Consider the following 21,979-nt stretch of genomic DNA (forward strand, 5'->3'; position numbering starts at 1 on the left):
TTAGTGGTAGAAAGAGTAAATGAGACAAGAATGCTAGAAGGGAAGTCGCCGTGTCGTAGGTGGATGCAGGGCACACGGCAGCTCATCGCACTGTTCTCTCTGCTTTTGTGAATGTTTCGAATTTTTCAAAATAAAAAGGTGGTTTTTTAAAAGCACATTACAGGGGTGGAAGGGAAAGATGGCTGTCACTTTTCAAATCAACAAGTCCCTGAGTCACTAGAGAGAGAGAGCGGGAAGGGATGCTCCTTCCCCGGGGGTCTGAGCCCGCCCTGCCTGCTGCTGGGTCCCAGGGAGCAGTTCTCCATGGATCCCCGGAGCAGAACCGCAGTTCTTAGACCTTTGGTGTTCTATTCAGACGAGGGACTGATTTAATCCCACCTGGGCCCTCTCGCCCTCCACACACCTTTTATTAAAGGAGAGCTCTAGTCAGAATTGCAGTCGACTTGGAAACACAGAACTGTTTGTTCGCGGCCAGTTCCGCTACGGCTCTGTATTCCCACGATTTTTTTTTTGATGGGGGAGGGGGTGACCCAACTAGAAATAGGTCATTGTCTCAATAGCAGCATTCTCAAAGCTGAAAATTGGAAGTGAGCACACTCAAGTGTGGGGCATTACTTAGTGGAATTGTATGCAGCCGTTTTAAGAGATGAGTATGCAGTCTGTGCTGGGACTGGGGATGGGGGCAGGGTGTGAGGGGCTGAGACCCTCAGTAAATGCAGCAGCCCACGAGCTGCAGGGGCGAGGTGGGCGAGAGGATTACTCCCAATCAAGGAATCAGGTGCATAATTCTAATCGCACTCGGGATGTAGCGTACTTGATTGTGACAGAGTACAAATTGAAGAGGCCTTTTTTTTTTTAAACTTCATAGAATTTCAGAGAGTGGTTTAAAAGCATAAATTCAGTTAAGTGGGCTTATTCGAGCAGATTTTGTTAGCTGGCTGATTTAGCTTGGACTTTTAAAAAATAAAACTATTGGGGTCTTACTCTCTGTTTTTGATAGATAGCAAAAGTACAGACTTCTTGGTCAAGTTCAAATATATCTTATCTAAGCTCCTTATAGGAGAAATGTTCTTTAATACTGCAAACTGTTACGACACATGTGATCTTAACTAGGGGCAAAGATTGATTTCAGAAATGGCGCAGGTTTAAGTGTGGCTTATTTTATATGCCCTTCCCTAAAACAGCAGGTTAGCAAAGCAATTATGTTGTTTTGACACTTTCATTCTTTCATAGGCTTTCCTCCCACCAGATTAGAAAACTCTTCACAGGCTTCTAAATTTACAAAGAAAACAGTCCACTCCAGGTGGAATGAGGTTTAGTCTTTAGGCCTTTAATTTCCTATGGTTTACGAGCCTGGAATTACAATCCACTGTAGCATGTGATAGCCCTCCTGGCCCCCTCCCTTACTTTGTGTCTTTTATGGGATCCTAAGTTTGTGGATATAATTAACCTCACTTTTCAGTGAACTAAATAGGTGCTGAAATATGTATGACACACCTAGTAAAACTGAAATGACATACTACAGAATCAAGACTTCACAAGCTTATTAGATAAAGTGACCTTGAACGGTAATTTGTTTTGCCTCCCTTGGGGCGGGGAGAGGCGAGAGGGATAATGATTATTTGTGTTTCTGGAAAGGAACAGTTTCTTTTTCAGAATGTAACATTCTCTGGTTATGTATTTACCCCTTCCTGTGGAAAGTGGTGTCCAAGTGTCCTAGTTTAAATTTACACACAGGGTGTATGTCATTCCCAGTGTAGAAGAAATCAGTTCCTACTTACGGACACTCCCCAAAAAAGATCTTAAAAATCGACAGCCAGTAGGTATTAGGAATATTATTTTTACATGCCATTAGCAGGTAAGGAAATCCCCACCAGGGTTACCCTGCAGCACGGATTTGGAACTTGGGTGAGAATGACAGTCCTTTTGTTTGTTTGTCAGATGCTTGGAAAGCAGTTTCTTACTGCCTTCAGTTTCCTTCTTCCAAAATTAGTGCCTTAGCCTGGTGAACAGTGGGAAGGGCTTAGCACAAGCTCTTTCCAAAACCCCGGTTTTACAGTAGAGGAGGGAACTGTGACCCTCTTTTTAGTGGGGCTGTTCACAAAGTTCCCTTCCAGCTCTAAGGTCATGATTTTTCTCTAGTTATATTGAGCAGAGACAGGACTGGTTTGTTCACTTTTTGTATTGTTAAGCAGGCTTGGCTGACAGGAAGTGGGTCTGGGGGCAGGAAGTGGCTTACTTTCAGAGGCAAAAGGAGCTGTTTAGAAAGACTTGGGAGTTCATGTTCTCGAAATGATGCGATGGATATTAGTGGATCTGAGCTCTTCCTTCCTATCTATATCTATCTGTATATATACTTAACATAATTTTCACCCTGGAATTTGGAAATACAAACTTTTCAATTCAAAAGTTTAAAGTCGGGCCTCCCTGGTGGCGCAGTGGTTGAGAGTCCGCCTGCCGATGCAGGGGATGCGGGTTCGTGCCCCGGTCTGGGAGGATCCCATATGCCGCGGAGCGGCTGGGCCCGTGAGCCATGGCCGCTGGGCCTGCGCGTCCGGAGCCTGTGCTCCGCAACGGGAGAGGCCACAACAGTGAGAGGCCCGCATACCGCAAAAAAAAAAAAAAAAAAAAAAAGTTTAAAGTCACTGACTTACATTGAAAGATACAACTTTAGGACTAACATTTAAGAGCTATACAAATATAAATGGTTTTAGTAGGTAAGGAAGTCGCATAAGCCTTTCTAGGCCACAGTTTCTCAGCCTTTAAAAGAAGGTGGTCAGACTAGGATAACTTTTTACCTCACCAAGCAATACCCATTTAGAGTCACCCTACGAAATAGTTACCCCTCCTCCCTTTTCTAATTATTGTACCTAGAACATATACACGTATATAACATAAAAACAGGATATAAAGTATAACATAATGTAGATACCTGAAACAAAAGTTGTTGGGAAATTCCAAGGCCCAGCCTTCATGTTTCTCTCTGCCCTGTTATCGTCCACAGCATGTTAAGGACTTAGCTTTTACCCTGTAAGCTTAGCCTAACGGTGGCGGAGGAGAGCAGTTTGGAAGAGGAGCTGAGGGGGATGTAGGGTTGGTTTTCATGGTTACCTTTAAGTTATCCTCAGTACTCCTTAAAGTGATATTGAATTCTCTGGAAAATGAGCTAAGTGCCTACCCTAGGGCGTCGTGATTCTCGGAAGACGTGAGCTCAGAAACTGCTCACAGCTCTGTGGTTTATGATGGAGTCAGGTTGGCTCGTTTGACACTGAACTCTGTAGTTGTGACCTTACTTTTCATTAGTGATTAGCAGCTGGGCGGACACTAATCCCCAGCTGCCTTTTTACACCTGGAGAAGGCGTGGGAGGGGCGGGCAGGACTGTTGGAATCCCAAAGGTCCACGACCTCGCCTGAGGCCCTCGATTGTGGTGGTAGGTTAATTCGGTTTCTCGATAGGTCTCACCTACAGGGAATTTGGAGTCATTTTCATCAACTGTGAGCGTCAGTCCGCACGTTGCAGAGCTTGAATTTTCCTGCTGGGGGAGCGACCACTGCCACAGGGGCTGGAGTACCTGGAGCTCTGGGATGGACAGTGGGAGGGAGGCTGGGAGCGGCCGACGCGGGCACCCCCGCTCCTTCTCGGCGACTTTCCGGACTCCGTAGCCCCGGGAATAGCACCGGGCCGTGACTCCTGGGAAGTGCGGATAACAGGAACGGCGGGCCAGCACTTTTTTTTTTTTTTTTTTTTTTGCGGTACGCGGGCCTCTCACTGTTGCGGCCTCTCCCGTTGCGGAGCACAGGCTCCGGACGCGCAGGCTCAGCGGCCATGGCTCACGGGCCCAGCCGCTCCGCGGCATGTGGGATCCTCCCGGACCGGGACACGAACCCGTGTCCCCTGCATGGGCAGGCGGACTCTCAACCACTGCACCACCAGGGAAGCCCCGGGCCAGCACTTTGAGCTCCTTAGGCGTTGTCTCGAGTGGACTCTTGTCAGCCCTAACATTCAATGGTTTTATTGTTCCTATTACTAGGCAATAAAAGGCTGGTATCGTACAATTATATGAATACTTGATTAGAATATGAGTTTGTGTCTGTCCTGCCCATCTGTCTTGGTTGGCTGTGCTACAGACAAAATGATGGTGCACGGAATTCTTACTGCATCGCCTGGCAGTTTGTGTTCTGATTAATTCCGTAGACTTTTCCCAAGATTTTGTGGCGCTAGATAGCCGGTTTTCTTTGGCATTTGAAAATTTTTCCTAAGCCTAACAAGCCAGTTTCTTCACCTTCACTCAGTTTCTTCTTTAACCTCAAAAAAGAAGACTAGATAATGATGTGATTGTGTTTAATTTAAACTTAAGATACAGAAGAGCTTGAAAGAAAGGACTGATTTTAAAAAGTTATTATCCATTGGTGGTCAGGTTTGCCATAGCGTTATTAGTAAGATATACTGTTATTCACACCTTCTCTAAAGGTCAGTAAACCTCAAGAAGTCTGGTGTTAAGAGCTCGAGCTTACACATGTACCCCTGAAGTTTCTAACTTTGAGTCCAGCTTGCCTTCAGGCACATGGTGACATGTGGCTACTGCTGCTGTTGGCAGCATTTTAGAGAGCGACCGATGCCTCCCTCTTGACTGACAGCGGAGTTGATGTCTTTGCCAGTACAGTCAGTATCGGGTTACTATGGACTTGACTCCATTTAATGAAAGATTGTGTTTTAAGAACCACAGTTCTATTTTACTTGTCTTCTCTCTGTATAGTGTTTTAATATTTTGGCATATTGGTTTTTATTTTGACCTCTCCATGCTTAAAAGAATGGTGTACAACAGGGTGTTTTCTCAGCTGCCTTTCTTGAATAGAAAGGACACTTTAAAGTGGACACACTAAAGTGTCCACTTTAGAAGTTGGACACTTCTAAAGAACTGTGTGCTTATTAGAAACTATAACGATGTAAACTATGGTCATTGGATTTTTAATGGCAACTGCTTTTATAGAATTACTGGGAGCAGTGTTGCACATTTAACGAAGACAAACATTCATTTTATTTAATAGATAGAAACAAACATCTCTATTAGCCATTACCGGGACAGCCTGTAAAGGGTTAGTGATATGGACAGAGAAGAGCTAAAAAACAAAAAATCCATTGCCTTTGGGGCTTTCCAACTTTGCCTTCTAAATTGGCGAAATTCACAGGTCTGCATTTCTACACTAAGCTGATTAAGGTTTGCTGAGTTAATGGTAATGTTTTACAGAGGGTAGTTATTATTTGTAAATGACCACTGTGTGTCATAGCTAATGCTGTGATTTATTGAGTTGGAGTATGTTCATGAGACTGATTTTTTATCTTAAAGATAAGGGGATCAGGATCCAAAGAGAGTACAAAAATTGGCATCCCTCTGTAGAGATACAGTTTCATTAAGAAAAACCTGTCTCTGCGAGTTTAGGTCTAGTACTGAACGGAAGTCTAGTAAAGGTGTTTTCACATAATGGAGTATAAATAGTAGCAGTACATACATTAATCTTGCCAGAAGGAGTTGTGGCTGTTTGCTTGTTCAGGATCCTAGCCTAGCCTCTTTCCCTGAGGGCAGGGTCTGTGTGGGTGTGGCCTTGCTTATGAGATGGGAGGAGCTGAAGATGGATGGGCCCATCCCAACCTCCGGAGTCAGAATCTCTGGGCCTGGGGCCCAGGAAACTGTTTGAACGAGCTCTCAGGTAATTCTTTTGTGTGTTCAAGTTTGAGGCGCACTGAGGGCCTGGGGAGAGTAGCATGTGAGATGTGGCTGGCCATGCTTCCTGTGCACTTGCTAACAGACACCAGCCTTCCCGAAGCATGTCTGGTATTGCTGCAGTGAGCAGGGCTCTGGAGGGGTTGGTTAATGTTCATCCAAGAAAGCAAAATTCAAAGATAGTGTTCCGTTAAAAAAAATTTTTTTTGGTACTTTAATTGGGTGCTGGGCAATGATGAGCTCGGCACCAATTGGAGTTAAATGTGAAACAAGACTCAGTTTGCTGCTCAAAATTTACAAGAGCCTGGGCTCTCCCCTCTGCCCCGGGGAAGGGCTGCTCCCCCGAGCTGGCTCCTGGTTTGTTAAGGGAAGGGGCTGACCACAGTTCCTGCGGCTGGAATGACTGCTGGCCTCAGGGGAGAGCGAGTGTGCCCGTGGAGGAGACGTGTTTCCTGCTGTGCTCACAGCAGTTTGTTTGGCAGCTGGCACCTTCTTCCTGAGAACGTAGCGTATTTTTACTCACAACTTAAATGAAACAGTGAACTTAAGTTGAATTTTAGTTTTAAAAAATTCATTTTCTTTCATCTTCGTTTGCCCTTAAAATTTTTTTCTTATCAATTTGAATACCAAATTGACCATAGTCTAGTTCAAATGACTTGTTTTCTAGCTGTTTCATATTTATAATCACTAAAGCAACACAGAAAACAGTAAGATCCGCAACCCAAATGTCCATCAGCAATGAATGTATATATAGACAAAAGTGAGATATCCGGATAGTGGAAAATTACTTGGCAGTAAAAAAAGGAATGAAGTGCTGATACATGCTACAACCTGGACAAATCTTGAAAACATGTTAAGTGACAGAAGCAAGTCACCAAAGACCACATAGTGTATGATTCTGTTTATATGAAATGTCCAAAATAGGGAAATCTGTGGAGACACAAAGTAGATGCTTGGTTGCCAGGGTTGGGGGGAAGGAGTTATGGGAGTGACTGCCAGCGGGCATGGGGTTTCTTTTCGGGGTGATGAAATGTTCTAAAATTAGATAGTGGGGTTGGTTGCATAACTCTGTGGAGTTGCTAAAGACCACTCAGTTGCACATTTTAAATGGGTGAATTTTATGGGATGTAAGTTATATTTCAACAAAGCTGTTGTAAAGAGTAATGACTCAATGATGAAAATAAAAATACAATGTCGTCTCAATAATTATTCAGTTAAGTGAACCAAAATAGCATCTGAAGAAGGTTTTATAATTCATTTCAGTTGTGAGAATTTTTCCTCATCATACTCCCCTGCGTTTCTTCCCCCATTTGTGGGAGAAAGTTTACCACACTACTTCCTGTCAGAGCCTTTCGAAGTATTTGAAAGGTCTTACCCAAATATTTGAAAGCTGCTGAAGTGGCACCTTCAGAAGAGGGCTGGAATGTTGGGAAACAGCATTGCCATTTTAAATGATTATGAAAGGTCAAGCTCTCAATGTAATCTTGGTGGTGCTTAGATAGTTCTACTTAGACTAATTTTTGAGTAAATGCAGGTGTGATAATATAGGGATTAATCTGTTATCACTGAATCCACTGCCTGCAATTCAAACATTCAAATGTTACTATTTGAATTTCCCTTTCATGGTTTTCCTGATTCTGCATACATAGGAAAATCACTGCAAACTTTTATTTCCCCTGCAGTGTTCTGGCTACTAAAATTACCTAAACCTGGTTAGTCTAAGAAGATGTAAAATGGCTACTTGTCTGTAAAGTTTGTGGAAGAACTGGTTTTGAACTTTTCTCTCCTGCCTTGGTCTTTAATATGGTGTGAATTTATTCTGTAAAAAGTGTGATGGGGGCGGGAGGTTTTCTTACACGAAGTTTAAAGTAGTTCAGGAGGAAGTAGACATTTCTCAAAGGAAAGATTGCAGAACTAGATTTATTTACCAAAATGAGGAAAATAATGAGTGAGATAATTTGACAGCCAAAAGTTCAGCAATCATACATGGGTTAGAAGTGAAATACAGTATTTTACTGTCAACTCAGTATCTTTTCTGCATCTCTCAGACATTTAGAAGGCATTTTAGATACCATTTTGATAAAATTAAACCAAGAAGACTCAAAAATCATGTTCTTCCAAAGTGTATTCTGAAAAATACTGGTCCTTTGGGATATTCCATGGAAAAAAACCTGTAGGCAGAAGAATCTGGGAGACCTAGACTAAGGCACCGTCTTGGAATTTCACAATTTGCATTAATACAGCAAAGACTCTCAAAGCCTTTCAGTTAAAGAAAGAAAGAAAAAAAAAATAGAGAACCTTAACCTGTGTGACCTGAAAATACTGCCTTCCCACCCCCCATGCTTTGTCCCTCTCTCTTTAAATTCAGATAATTTTGTAGAACCTACACAGCCACTGATTTGGATGATGTCAGAAGTCACTCCTATAATTAAGCTACAGAATGTTAGAAGATCCCTTACGGATAGAGTCATTTCCATTTTATAAAGGAGCAGGGAGTGCCTCCTTCAGACTGGGGCTAGGCCCGGAGGCGATCCTGCCCACCGGCTGCTGTCAGGCCTGTGTTTGTGATTGCCCAGCAAAGCGGGGATGGTGGATTTATTTGATTTTAATAGGGTGAATTGTTATTGAATTTATATTTTTAAAAAACAGATTGGGGTTTAACACCTTTAATTCCCTTTTTTATTGGAAAAAGAGCTGTCAGTTGCATTGGAGCAATAAAACTTGTACTATCGTGTGTCTGGTTAGAGACTTACATCCCCATCCTTGGAAATGTGAAAACAGGTGTGAGCTTTTCCTTTGTCCATGAAAACAGCCTCCCAGCCGGCTCGTAATAGTGTCACGTAGTTACTTATTTTCTCATGAATCTTCCCATTCCCTCTGCACGTGCACAGCTCTAGCTCGGATTGCATCTCACCTTGGGCCTTTGGACTTTAGATCGAGCATTTCAGAGCTGGAAAGGACTCAGGTCCTCTAACCCAGACCCTCTCTTTGCAGATCAGGGGGCTGAGGCCCCAGGGAGGAAGGCCTCCGCAGGTCACCGTGCCATGGGGCCTCAGGGCTCCCAGGCCCTCGCCCACTGTTCCAGGGATCAGTGAATCTGGTTGGTCCTCAAAATCATTTGAGTGGCTTTTAAAAAATACAGGTTCTTGGGTTGAGGCCCAGAAACTCAGGTGTTTGAGAAGCTGCTCTGGGGATTCTAATGGTTGGTCCTGAAGGACTGGGGTGTGTGGCATCTGTTTGAGGGCCACCTATTTAAGTCGTAAGCGGCGGGCCGCCCCCGCCCCAGGAGGCACTGACTGGTGTTTGTGGAGGGCGTGAGCCCTGAAGGCATGCACGGTGCCCACCAGCTGGAGTGGGCTGGGAACAGAAGGTGAAAGCTATTATGGTTCATCAGCTTGTTGATGGTAGTTTGGAGCTGAGCTAACCCATAATGAGAAGAGCAAATAGAAGTTTTGAAAGAGGAGATGAGGGAGTGTTACAGTTAGGAGGTCATCGTCTTCATTAAGGCAGAGGTAGGTAGGTATACGTGTTGAATCCTGATACTAAACAAGATACGCATTATATGGTTAAGTGGTCTGGTGCAAATACCTGTGAAACACCAGTCATTATATTCATGAAGAAAAAAGTGCCTGGTGTTCTGCTTAAATTTAAGAAGTTTTACTGGCTAGTTTCATTAGTTCTTGTTTTAGAAATAAAATGAAATTCATTGCTATTTTTGTTTTTAGGCATTTGTCTCTTGCATATACTGATATTTTAGTAATAGATCAGAAACTTACCTCTCTTATTGAAATGAAAACTCCTACTAAGCTAGGCTACTATCAGAGGCAAAAAAGAAGAAAGATTTTTCTGCTAAATATGGTCAGTGTGAAAAACACACAAATACTCATTAAAAACCTCATTTTCCTCAAGGGGTTCAGACACCTTCAATACCAAGTTTTGTGTCTAGGATACATTATCTTACTCTAAAATTCTGACCTCGTATATAGCTGTTTAGAAAAAAAACCTTGTTATTTTAAATCCGTACCGTGCTAATGTAACTCTCATACTGAAACTTATGAATTTCCATTATACATAGTGGAGTATGAGTATGTCTGGTTCCTTTTAGGTTCTAACATTTTGGAACTCTAACTACAGCTTTGTGCCATAGCTTCAAAAGGAGTAGCATTTGGAGGAGAGACATGAATGACTAAATTATCATCTACACCAACCACATGGTCCTCTGTGTGTATGTAGGGGGTTGGGGTACATGGGCAGAATTAAACTTTTATCACCGCTGCCCCCATCAAACAGAGCAGAATGTTAGAAAGGGTTTCAGTATTTTGACCAGCCTGGCATAAGCATTGCCCTTTTGGTGGGTAGATTTTAAATGACTAACTGCATACTGTACACACCTGTACCGCACTTTACTATGTGATTTTGCTGCCTTCAGAGAATATTGCCTTTGAGAAAAGTGTGTGATCTAGGGGGAAATACAAAGACAACGAAAACTGCAAACCATGTGCTTTACTCCAGCCTTTGCATGTGGTTTGGGTTTGTGTGGTGATACGTTTTGCCCTGGACCTCCAGCTTTTTGTGGGACCATTCTCACACTTAGCGTGCATAACCATATCGTCCCACTTTGTTTCTGTGGCACCACTGCAAACACGAGTGCCAGCTTTTCCCAAGTACACATCGAGTTCACTAAAAACAACTGAGGGGCTTCCCTGGTGGCGCAGTGGTTGAGAATCTGCCTGCCAGTGCAGGGGACACGGGTTCGAGCCCTGGTCTGGGAAGATCCCACGTGCCGCGGAGCAACTAGGCCCGTGAGCCACAACTGCTGAGCCTGTGCTCCGCAACGGGAGAGGCCGCGATAGTGAGAGGCCCGCGCACCGCGATGAAGAGTGGCCCCCGCTCACCGCAACTAGAGAAAGCCCTCGCACAGAAATGAAGACCCAGCACAGCCATAATTAATTAATTAATTAAGACCACATATTGTAAAACAAAAAACAAAACAACCAATTGATTACCAAGGAAACCTAACAGGATAATAAAAAGGAGAGTTGGGTTTTAGGTATGTTTCCGTAATATGCCAAAGCCTGATTTCTTTGAAAGCCCCTGGATAAGTGGACCAAAACATGAATATAAATGGTCCTGTCGTCTGAGTAAATGTTCCATCTTAAACTTTGATGAAAGTTTATGCTGTATTTCAGTACGTTATTACAGATCTATAAAGTTTAAAAGCATCTTAATAGTCTTTCTAAACATGGACCTACTTAACCTGCTACTGATTAAGGCGGTGCCGTGCTGTGGTCCTCAGTCAGGGCAGGAGCACCCCCTTTCTCCAGAGGGTATTTTGGGGTGCAGGTGTGTTGGGTACTTTTAGAGGACTGGGGATACCTGGTGTTTAGTGGGTGGGCTCAGGGATGGTAAACATCCTACAGTCCTTGAGGTAGTCTTGCAGAAGGAACACTCGTGCTGGCCCAGAATAGCATTTTACCCCCGACCCCATGAGAGACACGAGTAGGGTAACGACTAGTCAAGGGACACGCGCCCAATCCTGCAGGGCAGCTTGGCTGGAGATCATTAACATGCTGTTCATTCGAGTGTTTAGCTTTCATGAGTTCTCCCATCTCAACCTTGGTCTCAAGATTGTAGACCATGCACTGTAAATGAAATACACATATATTGATTAAAATTAACCTTGATTTTGTAATTTTAGGGGGTGTCTGAAAATGAAAATTTTGGTGCCTCCCCAGATCAGAACTGGGCGTTGCTCTTTCCGACGGGGCTGGTAGGCACAGCGGAGGGAAAGGCTGTCTGCCTCCCGACACTGGTCCCAGCCGTGCCTGTGACTGCAGCCCAAAGAGCTTAGCCTGATCGCTGGCTTGACAGCTTTGTTTGTGGCCATACACCAGACTGCAGGATTGCCTGGGTGTTGCAGCTCAGGGAAGGAAGTCCCTGGAAAGACCAGAACAAGTGAAGCTTGGTGGAATGTCTCACTGGAGCTGCTGATGGTCTTTTTTTTTTTTTTTTTTTTGGCTTATTTTTGGCTGCATTGGGTCTTTGTTGTTGCACACGGGCTTTTCTCTAGTTGCCGCGAGCGAGGGCTACTCTTCGTTGCGGTGCATGGCCTTTTTTCATTGTGGTGGCTTCTCCTATTGCGGAACATGGGCTTCAGTAGTTGTGGCACGTGGGCTCAGTAGCTGTGGCTCTCATACTCTAGAGCGCAGTCTCAGTAGTTGTGGCGCACGGGCTTAGTTGCTCCGCGGCATGTGGGATCTTCCCGGACCAGGGCTCGAACCCGTGTCCCCTGAGTTGGCAGGCGGATTCTTAACCACTGCGCCACCAGGGAAGCCCTGATGGTCATTTTAAGTGCCTGTGTTGGGAGGTGCAGTTTTTGCGGGTTGCGCAGACCTTTCCAATACACTTAATTTTTAAGAAAGTTCACTTTCTACATACTACTGGCTTGTTACATCTAATCTCAGTAAAAGCACTCATTTTGCAGGTTCTTTGCTTTTTCAAAGAGTTGTGTGAAATTTGAGTCAAATATGAACCAGCTCAGAACCTTAAAATAGTTTTTTTCTAAATTCCTGTTAAAGTTTGCAAAATGGTTAAAAATAGCGTGATGATCACTTTTTTATGTTAATTATTAGCATTGGTTTCCGAAGGTGACCTTTTTTTCTTGGTCCTCAAATTTAGAGGTGATCGAGATGTAGGAGTTAGAGTCTGAAATCTCCTACGCATGAACCTCTGGTCTCTTATATGCATCTTAACCAGGGTAGTGGCATTCAGTACACATTGTTTGGTGGTTCAGTTTCTGAATCAGTAGGTAACAGAGAAAGAAAAGCGTATCTGAGGCCCGGCATTCGTCAGCCCCGCATCCCTCCACGTCAGTTTCAAGTGTGACATTCATTGTGGGCTTATGAGTGTAATTTAATTTGGAGCTGCGTTTGTTACAGAATATTTGACTTTGGGGCTGCTTTTCACTTCTCTCTTATGTGCCCTTGGAACCATAATTGAGAGAGAGAGACTTGCTTTGTAACAGCCATTTTGTGATTTCTTTAAATTATTGCTGGCAGGAAAAGGAAGAAATTTAGGTTTTTATATTTAAATAAACTTGAAGAATCTAAAATGTGCCTAGTCTTCTCAGTAAACTTCAGTTCTTTAATTTGTAGACTTGTGATTGGAGAGGAAACGTGTATTAAAATCTGGAAAATTATGCCTGACTTCTCTATATGTTATATCAGTCAGAGAACCTTTAAGACAGGCTGTATGTATGTAAAAGTATCTCTCAATCATCACAGTTTTGAGTGTTAGGGGAAAAATGATTTGTAAAGACTAATTTTTGTTCAACTTAGAGTGTAAGTATCCAGCCAAGGCATGACACACATTTGGAACTCACCACTTTTTAGTTCTTATATCAGGAAGCTAAATAATACATTTAGGGGACTTCCCTGGTGGTCCAGTGGTTAAGAATCTGCCTTCCAATGTAGGGGACATGGGTTCAGTCCCTGGTTGGGGAACTAAGATCCCACATGCTGCAGGGCAACTAAGCCCATGCACCGCAACTGCTGAGCACACGAGCCGCAACTAGAGAGAGAAGCCCGCACACTGCAACAGAAGATCCTGCATGCTGCAAGGAAGATCCTGCGTGCCGCAGCTAAGACCCGACGCAGCCAAAAATTAAATAAATAAATAAATATTTTAAAAAATAATAAATACAGTCAGTCACTGTCCTCGTTACATTTCTGTCTGTGTTAGGAAGAATTTGGAATATATGTCTCTCCAGCTATTTATATATTTCACATGAAAAATGGTGAGAAGCAAGCATTTCTTAATGTTAAGCATTATAGTTGCTGTGTTGTTTTCCTTTGGGACCGTGATATAAAGTAGCTAGATTTGCATGTTTTTCATATGCTAGCCAATTCTGGGTTTTTTCAGGTGATAAGTTGGAAAATGACCTTGAAATAAATTTCTTTAAACCACCAATATGGCACCATTAGAGACGTTTTTTTAGGCCTTCCCGTCACTACCACCTTGTGACCTTACCATCCTAGTAATGCTTCCATGTTTCCACTGTCTTCACACTTACCTTTTCTAATTACTACAGAGTATCCTATCCTCTCCGATGTGTCTGTGATCGTTTAGCCATTTCTCTCTCCTCTGTTGAGGTGGTTTCTAAAGCTGCTGGCGGCGTTCTTGTGCACAGACCCTCCTCTGTCCTCTCGTTTCACTTACCGACTTGGTGTGGACGCCCAGAGGCGGCTTCACTTAGCTGTCGTAGGGTCACAATGTGAGATGGTGTATGGAAAATATGTTGACAGTTATCAAAGTATTTTGTAGAAAAACATCTTAGACCTAAGCGTGAATTGTGCTTTATTAAAGCCACAAGGGCACACATTTGAATCCAAACTGCATGCATAGGCACAGACCTGGGTGGGGGTGTGGTGTGTGTTTTGGGGTTGGAGGTGTGTGGCTTGGTGTGTGTGTGTCTGTGTGTGGTGACAGGTATGAGAATGGGTGCGGAGGAGGGACATACTCTCACCACGTTGCTCAGGACCGTTGAGTTCAGGTGGGACACTCGGAGATTATTAAAAACACCCGGGTAAGTGTAATGTGTTCCATTCTGTTTTCTAGATCAATGTCCGAGTTACCACCATGGATGCGGAGCTGGAGTTTGCCATCCAGCCAAATACAACAGGAAAACAGCTTTTCGATCAGGTTGGTTTCTGTGAACTTAAGAGAGAGGGTTCCCAGGTAGACAAAAGTGTTGGCAGCATCGGAATCACTTTGTTTGCCGAGCACATTTATTACCTTGGTTGGCTGCTAGCTTCTCGCTGTGGAGTAGACCATTTTTCTCCCTCCTGCCAGCGGGATTCAGCTGTCGTAAACACTCTCCCCGGGGTGGCCCCTGTTCGCAGTCCCGAGGAGAAGGGGCGCCGTGCAGTCTTCACGAGCCAGAGCCTCACCCGAGAGCTCTGGCTGCCACCCCTCCCGCTGGGGTCTCCACGGTCCCCCTGGCCGTTTCCTGCCATCTGGTTCGCGGCCGGGGTGCAGTGGAGGACAGTGTGGGGCCAGGCGGCCTCTCCCCAGCCCTCCCTGCAGCCGCAGCGTCCTGAGCCCCTCGGAGCTCAGCACACACCTTCCCTCCAGCCAGGTAACAGCCCAGCTGCGCTCCTGCCCCTCTCTTCGTGAAAGCTGAAGGTGACGCAGAGTTTTAATAAGCGCGGTGCACCACCGTGAGGGCCGTGATAACTCTTCCATGAAACGGTTCCAAGCTTTAGACAGAGCGAGAGCTACCTTGCTGGGCTTTGTGAATTCTGCTCTGGGACTGAGGACCCGGTAGGGCTCCGGGGCAGGGTGTGCGTTCACAGCCCCCTGCACCGTTAGCGGCCTTCCTGAGAGGCCCCGCCGGTGGGCCAAGCCATGCTCTGCATCCCAGCACCAAACTGGAAAGTGGAGCGGAGTCCTGGCAAATGTAGAAACTATAGGTGACTCACCCTGGGCCTGATGGGATCTCCCTTTCATCCCCAAAGTCAGCACCCAGCAGGTGAATTTCCCCAAGCCAGTGAGCAGGGCCTGGGTGCTCACACCTCCAGGGCAGGGTTCGAATGCAGCCTCCGCTCTCCCTGTGTTGTTATTTTGAGGCCATTCCCTGGCCGTGCCTCACCCGATAACGATAAAGACATTTACTGCCTGGGGTGGGGCTGGACTGGGGGTGGAAACCTAAGGGTTTTCTTCTGAAAGGAAATCCTGGGCACCATATGGGGCAGTGGTGAGAGCAGGGACGGGGAGGAAGCCGGGGGTTCGGGTCAGCTCTGCCTGCAGCTAGCGCGTCCCTCAGTCACCAGAGTTAGTGTTGGAACTTTTTGCAGTATTGTGTATTCCTATTGTGAAATACTGTGTAATCTGAGGACTTGAGGCTGGAGCGGACCCGTGGAGCCGCTCGTGGGTCAGCGGGACATGACCCGGTCTGTGTTAGAACTGTGGACACAGAGCCCTGGCAGGAAAGGCCGTCTCCACAGCCTTGACCCCAGTTGCACCTCGCTCTTTGAAGACCCACTCGTTTATCCCTCCGACGTGGTCCGTGAGGCGGGGATGCTCAGGCCTCGTCGGCACAGGCGGGCCGGGCGCCTCTCTTCCCCTCCGCCACGCCGGGCCTGTTTCCTCCTGAACGAACATCCAGGAAGGGCTGCGGGCTGCACGGGGCTCTGAGTCCTTTCTCTGCTGCCCCATCTGATGCGCTTCTAGGTCTCGGAAGCTCATTCATGAGCCCAGCTGCCCGTCACTAAAATGTGGTCCTTCACTGGCATCGGTTGGAGGAGACTTGGAAGGTAGTTAGTCTGTCTGTTTCCCTCCCACCCCCTCGGTCACTTGAGTCTCCTCGGCAGTAACTGTCCCCCAGCCCCTGCCCCAGTGCTGTTGCTTTGTCTGTGACTAGATTCTAGTCCAGGGCTCCGAGGTGACGGAGGCCCTCACAGAGACAGTGGTGGCCGCGGAGGCCGGGCAGGTTCCTGGCGGGGCCATGGTGCTTTCCCACTACTGCAGCTGCCGACGTGCTGAGAAAGGAGTTCCTGCCACGTGACTCTCTGCTCACTGTTTTCATCACCAGAAAGTATCAGTAGTATTTTCCAGCTGTCGCTTGAACCTGGTGGCACAGTGGTTAAGAATCCACCTGCCAATGCAGGGGACACAGGTTCAAGCCCTGGTCAGGGAAGATCCCACATGCCACAGAGCAGCTAAGCCCTTGTGCCACAACTACTGAGCCTGTGCTCTAGAGCCCGCGAGCCGCAACTACTGAGCCCACGTGCCACAACTACTGAGCCTGTGCTCTAGAGCCCGCGAGCCACAACTACTGAGCCCACGTGCCACAACTACTGAGCCTTGCTCTAGAGCCCGCGAGCCACAACTACGGCGCCCGAGTGCCACAAGTACTGAAGTCCGTGCGCCTAGAGCCCGTGCTCCACAGCAAGAGAAGCCACCGCAGTGAGAAGCCCGCGCACCACCACGAAGAGTAGCCCCCGCTCGCCGCACCTAGAGTAAGCCCGCGTGCAGCAACGAAGACCCAACGCAGCCAAAAATTTAAATAATAGATAGATAGATAGATAGATAAATAAATAAATAGATAGATAGATAGATAAATAAATAAATAAACACTACAGAGGCGTAGGTAAAGGAATGGACCCCACACCCGTTCAGATTTGGCTTGCGTGCTGTGTATCAGCTTTAGGCTAAGGTAGGGACATTGGAGAGAGCAGTGATTGTGTTTTTCTAGGAATGCTGGGTTTCCCTCGCAGAGAGGACTGACAGGTCAGTTTTTAGAATGGACTGCAGAAAGGAAGGTTGTTTACTTCTGTTGTGTTGTTTTGGGGGAGCCGTAGGGAGAGAAGTAGGGCTTTGAAACACGCTGAGGACAGTTGTCCTGGAAGTAGACGGAAGAGTCATACGTAAAGATGGGTGGCAGATCAGGGAACCCAGGGACGGGCTTCCACAGAGAGAGTGAGGGACCCGGGTCAGGACCGTGGCTCCAGAGTCTGGTCGGCTCTGTGAAGGGGGAGTGGCCACATCGGAGCAGATGCAGAAGAGGAGTCTGAAGATCAGCGAGGGTCTGACAGGCACGGGGCAGGGACGTCAAGTGGACAGGAAATGGTTTCACGCTGGTCAAACCCAGGCCAAGGCTGCAGTTGGGTGGATGGAGTGGAAGGAGAGGTAGAATGGCTTCTGTACGCGGGGCTTTCTCGTGCGGCTTTGGACAGCCCGCAGAGGAGGGCGAGGCAGGTTTCGTATCCAAATGTTGAGATGGAGGTTTAGGAAACTAGCAGGATTGGGTCTAGAAAACCTGGTCTTTCAGTCAGCTTCCTCTATACTTGGCTACCACAAAAAGCAGACCTGGGGCTTCACCAGACTTGCGGGGGGAGCGCTGGTAAGAGTCAAAACCGCCCTCCTGTCGCTTCGTGATGAGGAGTCTTGGGTCTAGTGCCTCCTCTTTTTTTGGGTGAGTGAAGCGAGTGGATGAGCAGGTCGTTCCCTGGCGTGTCGTAAACGGAGACTCGGAGACTCGGGAGCTCCCGCAGGCATCTGGCCCCGCAGCCGAGGCCGATGCAGAAACAGGCTCAAGGCAGACTTTGTTTGGTGTTTCAGATTTTATTGTCAATAAGTGCTCCAGATACCTGATTTTCATTTCTAGTGTGTACAGCCCTCTTTCCCTTTAAATATGATAGAAGCCATATATTTGAAGAATAGTAACCTCTTTTTTAAAGGCTTAACATTATATGTCATGGAATTTAAAACTATGCGGCACAGTTCTGACAGTATTCAACAAGTGTCCACGGCAAGTTGCTTTTTGACTTCAAGACACAAGAGTAACCATCGTGGGGCTGTCCGTGTAATGGACCACAGGAGACTTTTGTCCTAGTACTGGAGACGATTTTAAAACTGTGAAACTCACTGTGGCCTAGGGCTGAATTCTACCTTCCTGTATCAGAATTTCACGTTTCTGGAGGTTGAAAGAGCGCTCGTCGTCCCGTGGCGTGTGCGAAGCTGCGCACGCCCCCTCTTCCCTGGAAGCTTGTTGCCCGCTGCCTTCTATACCGTTCCGGGACCGCCGTTTCCCGGATCCCGCTGAGCAGGGGCCTGGCCGGCTGCTGAGGAGCAGAGACGGGCGGCCAGGGGAGGCTCTGCCGCGCGTTGGTGTCGTTCAGCCCCTTTGTCATGTGGGCCCCCCGACAGGTGCAATCACACCTGTGACACACACACACTTTCACCGGTGGGTGTACCTGGGTTACGGCCCATTCCCTGTGGCCCACCCAGCTGTCTTTACTCAGAAACACATAATGGAAGACAGAGGAGTAGGGGTGACATTTTATAAGATTTAAAGTTAACCCGAAATCTGCTCAAATTTATATGAAAAGTAAATGGTTCAGGGACTTCCCTGGCGGTCCAGTGGTTAGGACTTGGTGCTTTCACTGCAGGGGCCTGGGTTCGATCCCTGGTCAGGGAACTAAGATCCCACAAGCTGCACAGTGCGGCCAAAAAAAAAAAAGGAAGTAAATGGTTCATGTCTGTTAGTAACAGACAGTGTAGCAGAGGCCTGCCCACAGTGTCTAAGCTGGCTGGCACCTGGCTCTCCTGGCAGCTCTGCTGCACCATGTGATGGTGGTGGCCCAGGGCCACTGCCATCCAGAGAGTTCCTCCTGACTGTTTCGGCCCCGCCCCGTCTCTTTCACACAGGTGGTTAAGACCATCGGCCTTCGGGAAGTGTGGTACTTTGGCCTCCAGTATGTGGATAACAAAGGATTTCCTACCTGGTTGAAACTTGATAAAAAGGTAAGTCATGTTAACTATTTACAGGCTATTAATTGGGTTTGGTCTACTTTGTTGACATTGAAACTCTGTCTTTTGTTTTGTGTTCCTTTCTATTTGTGTCAAAGTTTTTAAAGACAGAGAGCTTGCAGGTTTCCAGTAAATGGGGATAGTTGCTGGAAATTAGATCCCGGTATTTCTCCTTACTGCTCCCTTATTGGAGTGTATGATGCTTAATTGCTCAGCTTTTAGTTGACCTTAGCTTTTTTTTTTTTTTTCAATGAGATTGTTAATCTTATAAACCATGAATCATCCACTGTTTTGTAAGAATCTGTTATTGCTCTGTTTGAACCTGTGATAAGAGTTTCAACTCCAAAGACTGGATAATTCTATTAACAATTACAAAGAAAAGCAGTAAGCTAAATGTGTTTTCTCCAGACAGTTTCTCTCTTTTCTCCAACTCCTGCTTTCCTCCCATATTACTGGACCCATCAGGAGGGTGATTGGAGGCATGGAAGGGGGTGGGGGGAGCGTGAGGAATTACTGAGAGTGAGTTCATGGTCCAGGGCTGGCCTGGCCATGTGGACAGAGGCCAGATTCGCGGGTCACTCAGGCAGTCCCCCGGCGTTGTTAGCATCGCCCCCAGAAAACCAAGGCTGGGGCTGGGGCTAGGGCTAGTATGAAGGTGTAACAGGACTCTCACTGGCCTTATGTCTTCCATGCTAAAAAGGTGACTTTCAGAATAAACATTATCTTCTGAAAACTGTCCTGAAGGATGCTTTTGAGTCAGTGGTTAAAACCTGTGTTGGGAAGGCAGGTCTTTGTCTTTCGAACTTGCAGTGAGGGTTTGGCCTCTGCCGCCCAGGTGTCTGCCCAGGAGGTCAGAAAGGAGAACCCTCTGCAGTTCAAGTTCCGGGCCAAGTTCTACCCCGAAGACGTGTCCGAGGAGCTCATCCAGGACATCACCCAGAAGCTTTTCTTCCTGCAAGTGAAGGAGGGGATTCTCAGCGATGAGATTTACTGCCCGCCCGAGACGGCGGTGCTCCTGGGCTCCTACGCTGTGCAGGCCAAGTTCGGGGACTACAGCAAGGAGCTGCACAAGTCCGGGTACCTCAGCTCCGAGCGGCTGATCCCCCAAAGGTGAGCCGGCGGGGGCCGGGCCCGCGTGCGAGCGTCGTGCCAGGAGGGTCGGGAGGCCGAAGGGCTTTGTGGAGGGCGAGTGTTCCTGCAGGCGGGGGCTCTGTCTGCAGTCACGGGCCGGCCTTCCGCAGGCCCTGCCACCCCTCGGTGGACCCTGGAGTGGCGTCTGCGACGGAGGTGCTCAGCGGAGGAGGGGGCCCTCCTCACAGGGGCTGCAGGTGCCAGAGCGGAACCTTCTTAGCTCTCCCTGGTGTCTGGTAAACCGGCCCCTGTTCAATCTTTTTATTGACTGGCGGTCACATAAATTACCTGTTTTGGAAGGAGAGGCCACTTAAAATAAAACACCTTTTAAAAGTGTTTCTAGCAAGACTGGGTTTGTCTCATTCCAGGTTCTAAATCGTCCAGGCTGTTAATTGTCATAAATAGAAATGCCGCATCTTAGGAAGTAGATGGTTTTATTTGAGAGAAAAGTCAAGGTTTGTGTGAGGGTGCTCAGTGGCCGGTCGCTCGCCTCTCCCAGCCCTTTGGGCTGACGGCTCTGTGCCCTCTTCCTTTGCAATCCAGAGTCATGGACCAGCACAAGCTCACCAGGGACCAGTGGGAGGACCGGATCCAGGTGTGGCATGCCGAGCACCGCGGGATGCTCAAGTGAGTGCTGGGCTGGGAGCCGGTCTTCTTTGCAGGGGACTCGGGTCCTTCGGGTGACTCGCTCGGAGCCGTGCCTAGAAGGGCAGGGAAGGGAAGGAGCTGCCGGTGAGGTTTCTTCCTAAACGAAGCCAGGTGTTCCTCCCCACCGCCACCAGGGCCAGGAGCGGTGTAGTTGACACCTTCAGTCCCTCAAGCCTTCTCCCCCCCTTGTTTCAGAGGAAAGAAAAGCTTGTGTCTGAAACTCTTCATTTTAGTCAAGGGGGCCAGAGCATTGCTCGCAGCCCACCAGGCATTTTCTTTTCCCTGTCACAGAGGTGCTGGTTCGTTCATCGTCCATAAGGTGGTTGCCTTCAAAAGGTTGTAAATGTAAAAAAAAAAAGTTCCCAGGTGAGAAACACTTGCTAATAAAGAAGCACCAGCGAGGCGTGGAGAGGGTCGGAGTGGGACATGTGGCTGGTGAGAACGAAGCGACCAGATGCTCTGTCCTGGAATCCTCCTCTCGGGCACTGGCAGCAGCTCTCAGCATGATGTCCCATCCTCAGAAGTTCGTTTGCAGTTTGGGCCTCAGAGACTTTGTGTCCTTAGAATTTCCTGCCTGACCCGAGCATCTTCTGTGGAGGGAAATAACTCAAAGCCCAAGCAGTGGCCCCAAGTGAGGCAGACGGTGGGCTCCCTGAAGCACCGTGTGGGCCAGAGAGAGAGAGAGAGTTTCCAAGGGAAGCCCTCTGTGTCCAGAGTGGGCAGCCCGAGCGTGACGTACGCCCGTGGTCAGTGTCCGGGATGGCTGGGCGCCCACTTGGGGCACAGACCAGCAGAGGGACAGCGACGGAGACCCCTGGCTGTCAGCCCGTCCTCCATGACCGCACTACGTTTCAGATCCTGGTGGTGGTGTAACTGTCGAGCGCAGGGCGCACGCTAACGACGATGCCCATGTTTGTTCTCCCCACCTAGAGACAGTGCTATGTTGGAGTATCTGAAGATTGCCCAGGACCTGGAAATGTATGGGATCAACTATTTTGAGATAAAAAATAAGAAAGGAACAGACCTTTGGCTTGGAGTTGATGCCCTTGGACTAAATATTTATGAGAAAGATGATAAGTGAGTTGAACTTTATATTTTCTTTAGTTGGTGGGGTATCAGGCCTGGAAACCATGGAGAAAATGGCAAATGTGTATATGGGTTCCTTT

The 21,979-nt window shown here is 47.3% G+C and overlaps 1 protein-coding gene across 2 annotated transcripts in view; it reads left to right on the forward strand.

Moving 5' to 3' along the window:
• Positions 1 to 21,979, forward strand: part of EZR (ezrin) — a 49,367-nt gene that overhangs the window by 11,195 nt on the left and 16,193 nt on the right. For both annotated transcript variants that reach the window (XM_082634199.1, XM_082634200.1), the window contains exons 3-7: positions 14,340 to 14,423; positions 18,933 to 19,028; positions 19,870 to 20,144; positions 20,709 to 20,792; positions 21,744 to 21,890. In XM_082634199.1, coding sequence (XP_082490325.1) covers positions 14,340 to 14,423; positions 18,933 to 19,028; positions 19,870 to 20,144; positions 20,709 to 20,792; positions 21,744 to 21,890 — 686 coding nt within the window. The remainder of the gene's footprint in view (positions 1 to 14,339; positions 14,424 to 18,932; positions 19,029 to 19,869; positions 20,145 to 20,708; positions 20,793 to 21,743; positions 21,891 to 21,979) is intronic.

Source organism: Mesoplodon mirus, assembly GCF_964341445.2.
Source record: "Mesoplodon mirus genome assembly, chromosome: 10".
NCBI classification, from domain to species: Eukaryota; Metazoa; Chordata; class Mammalia; order Artiodactyla; family Ziphiidae; genus Mesoplodon; species Mesoplodon mirus.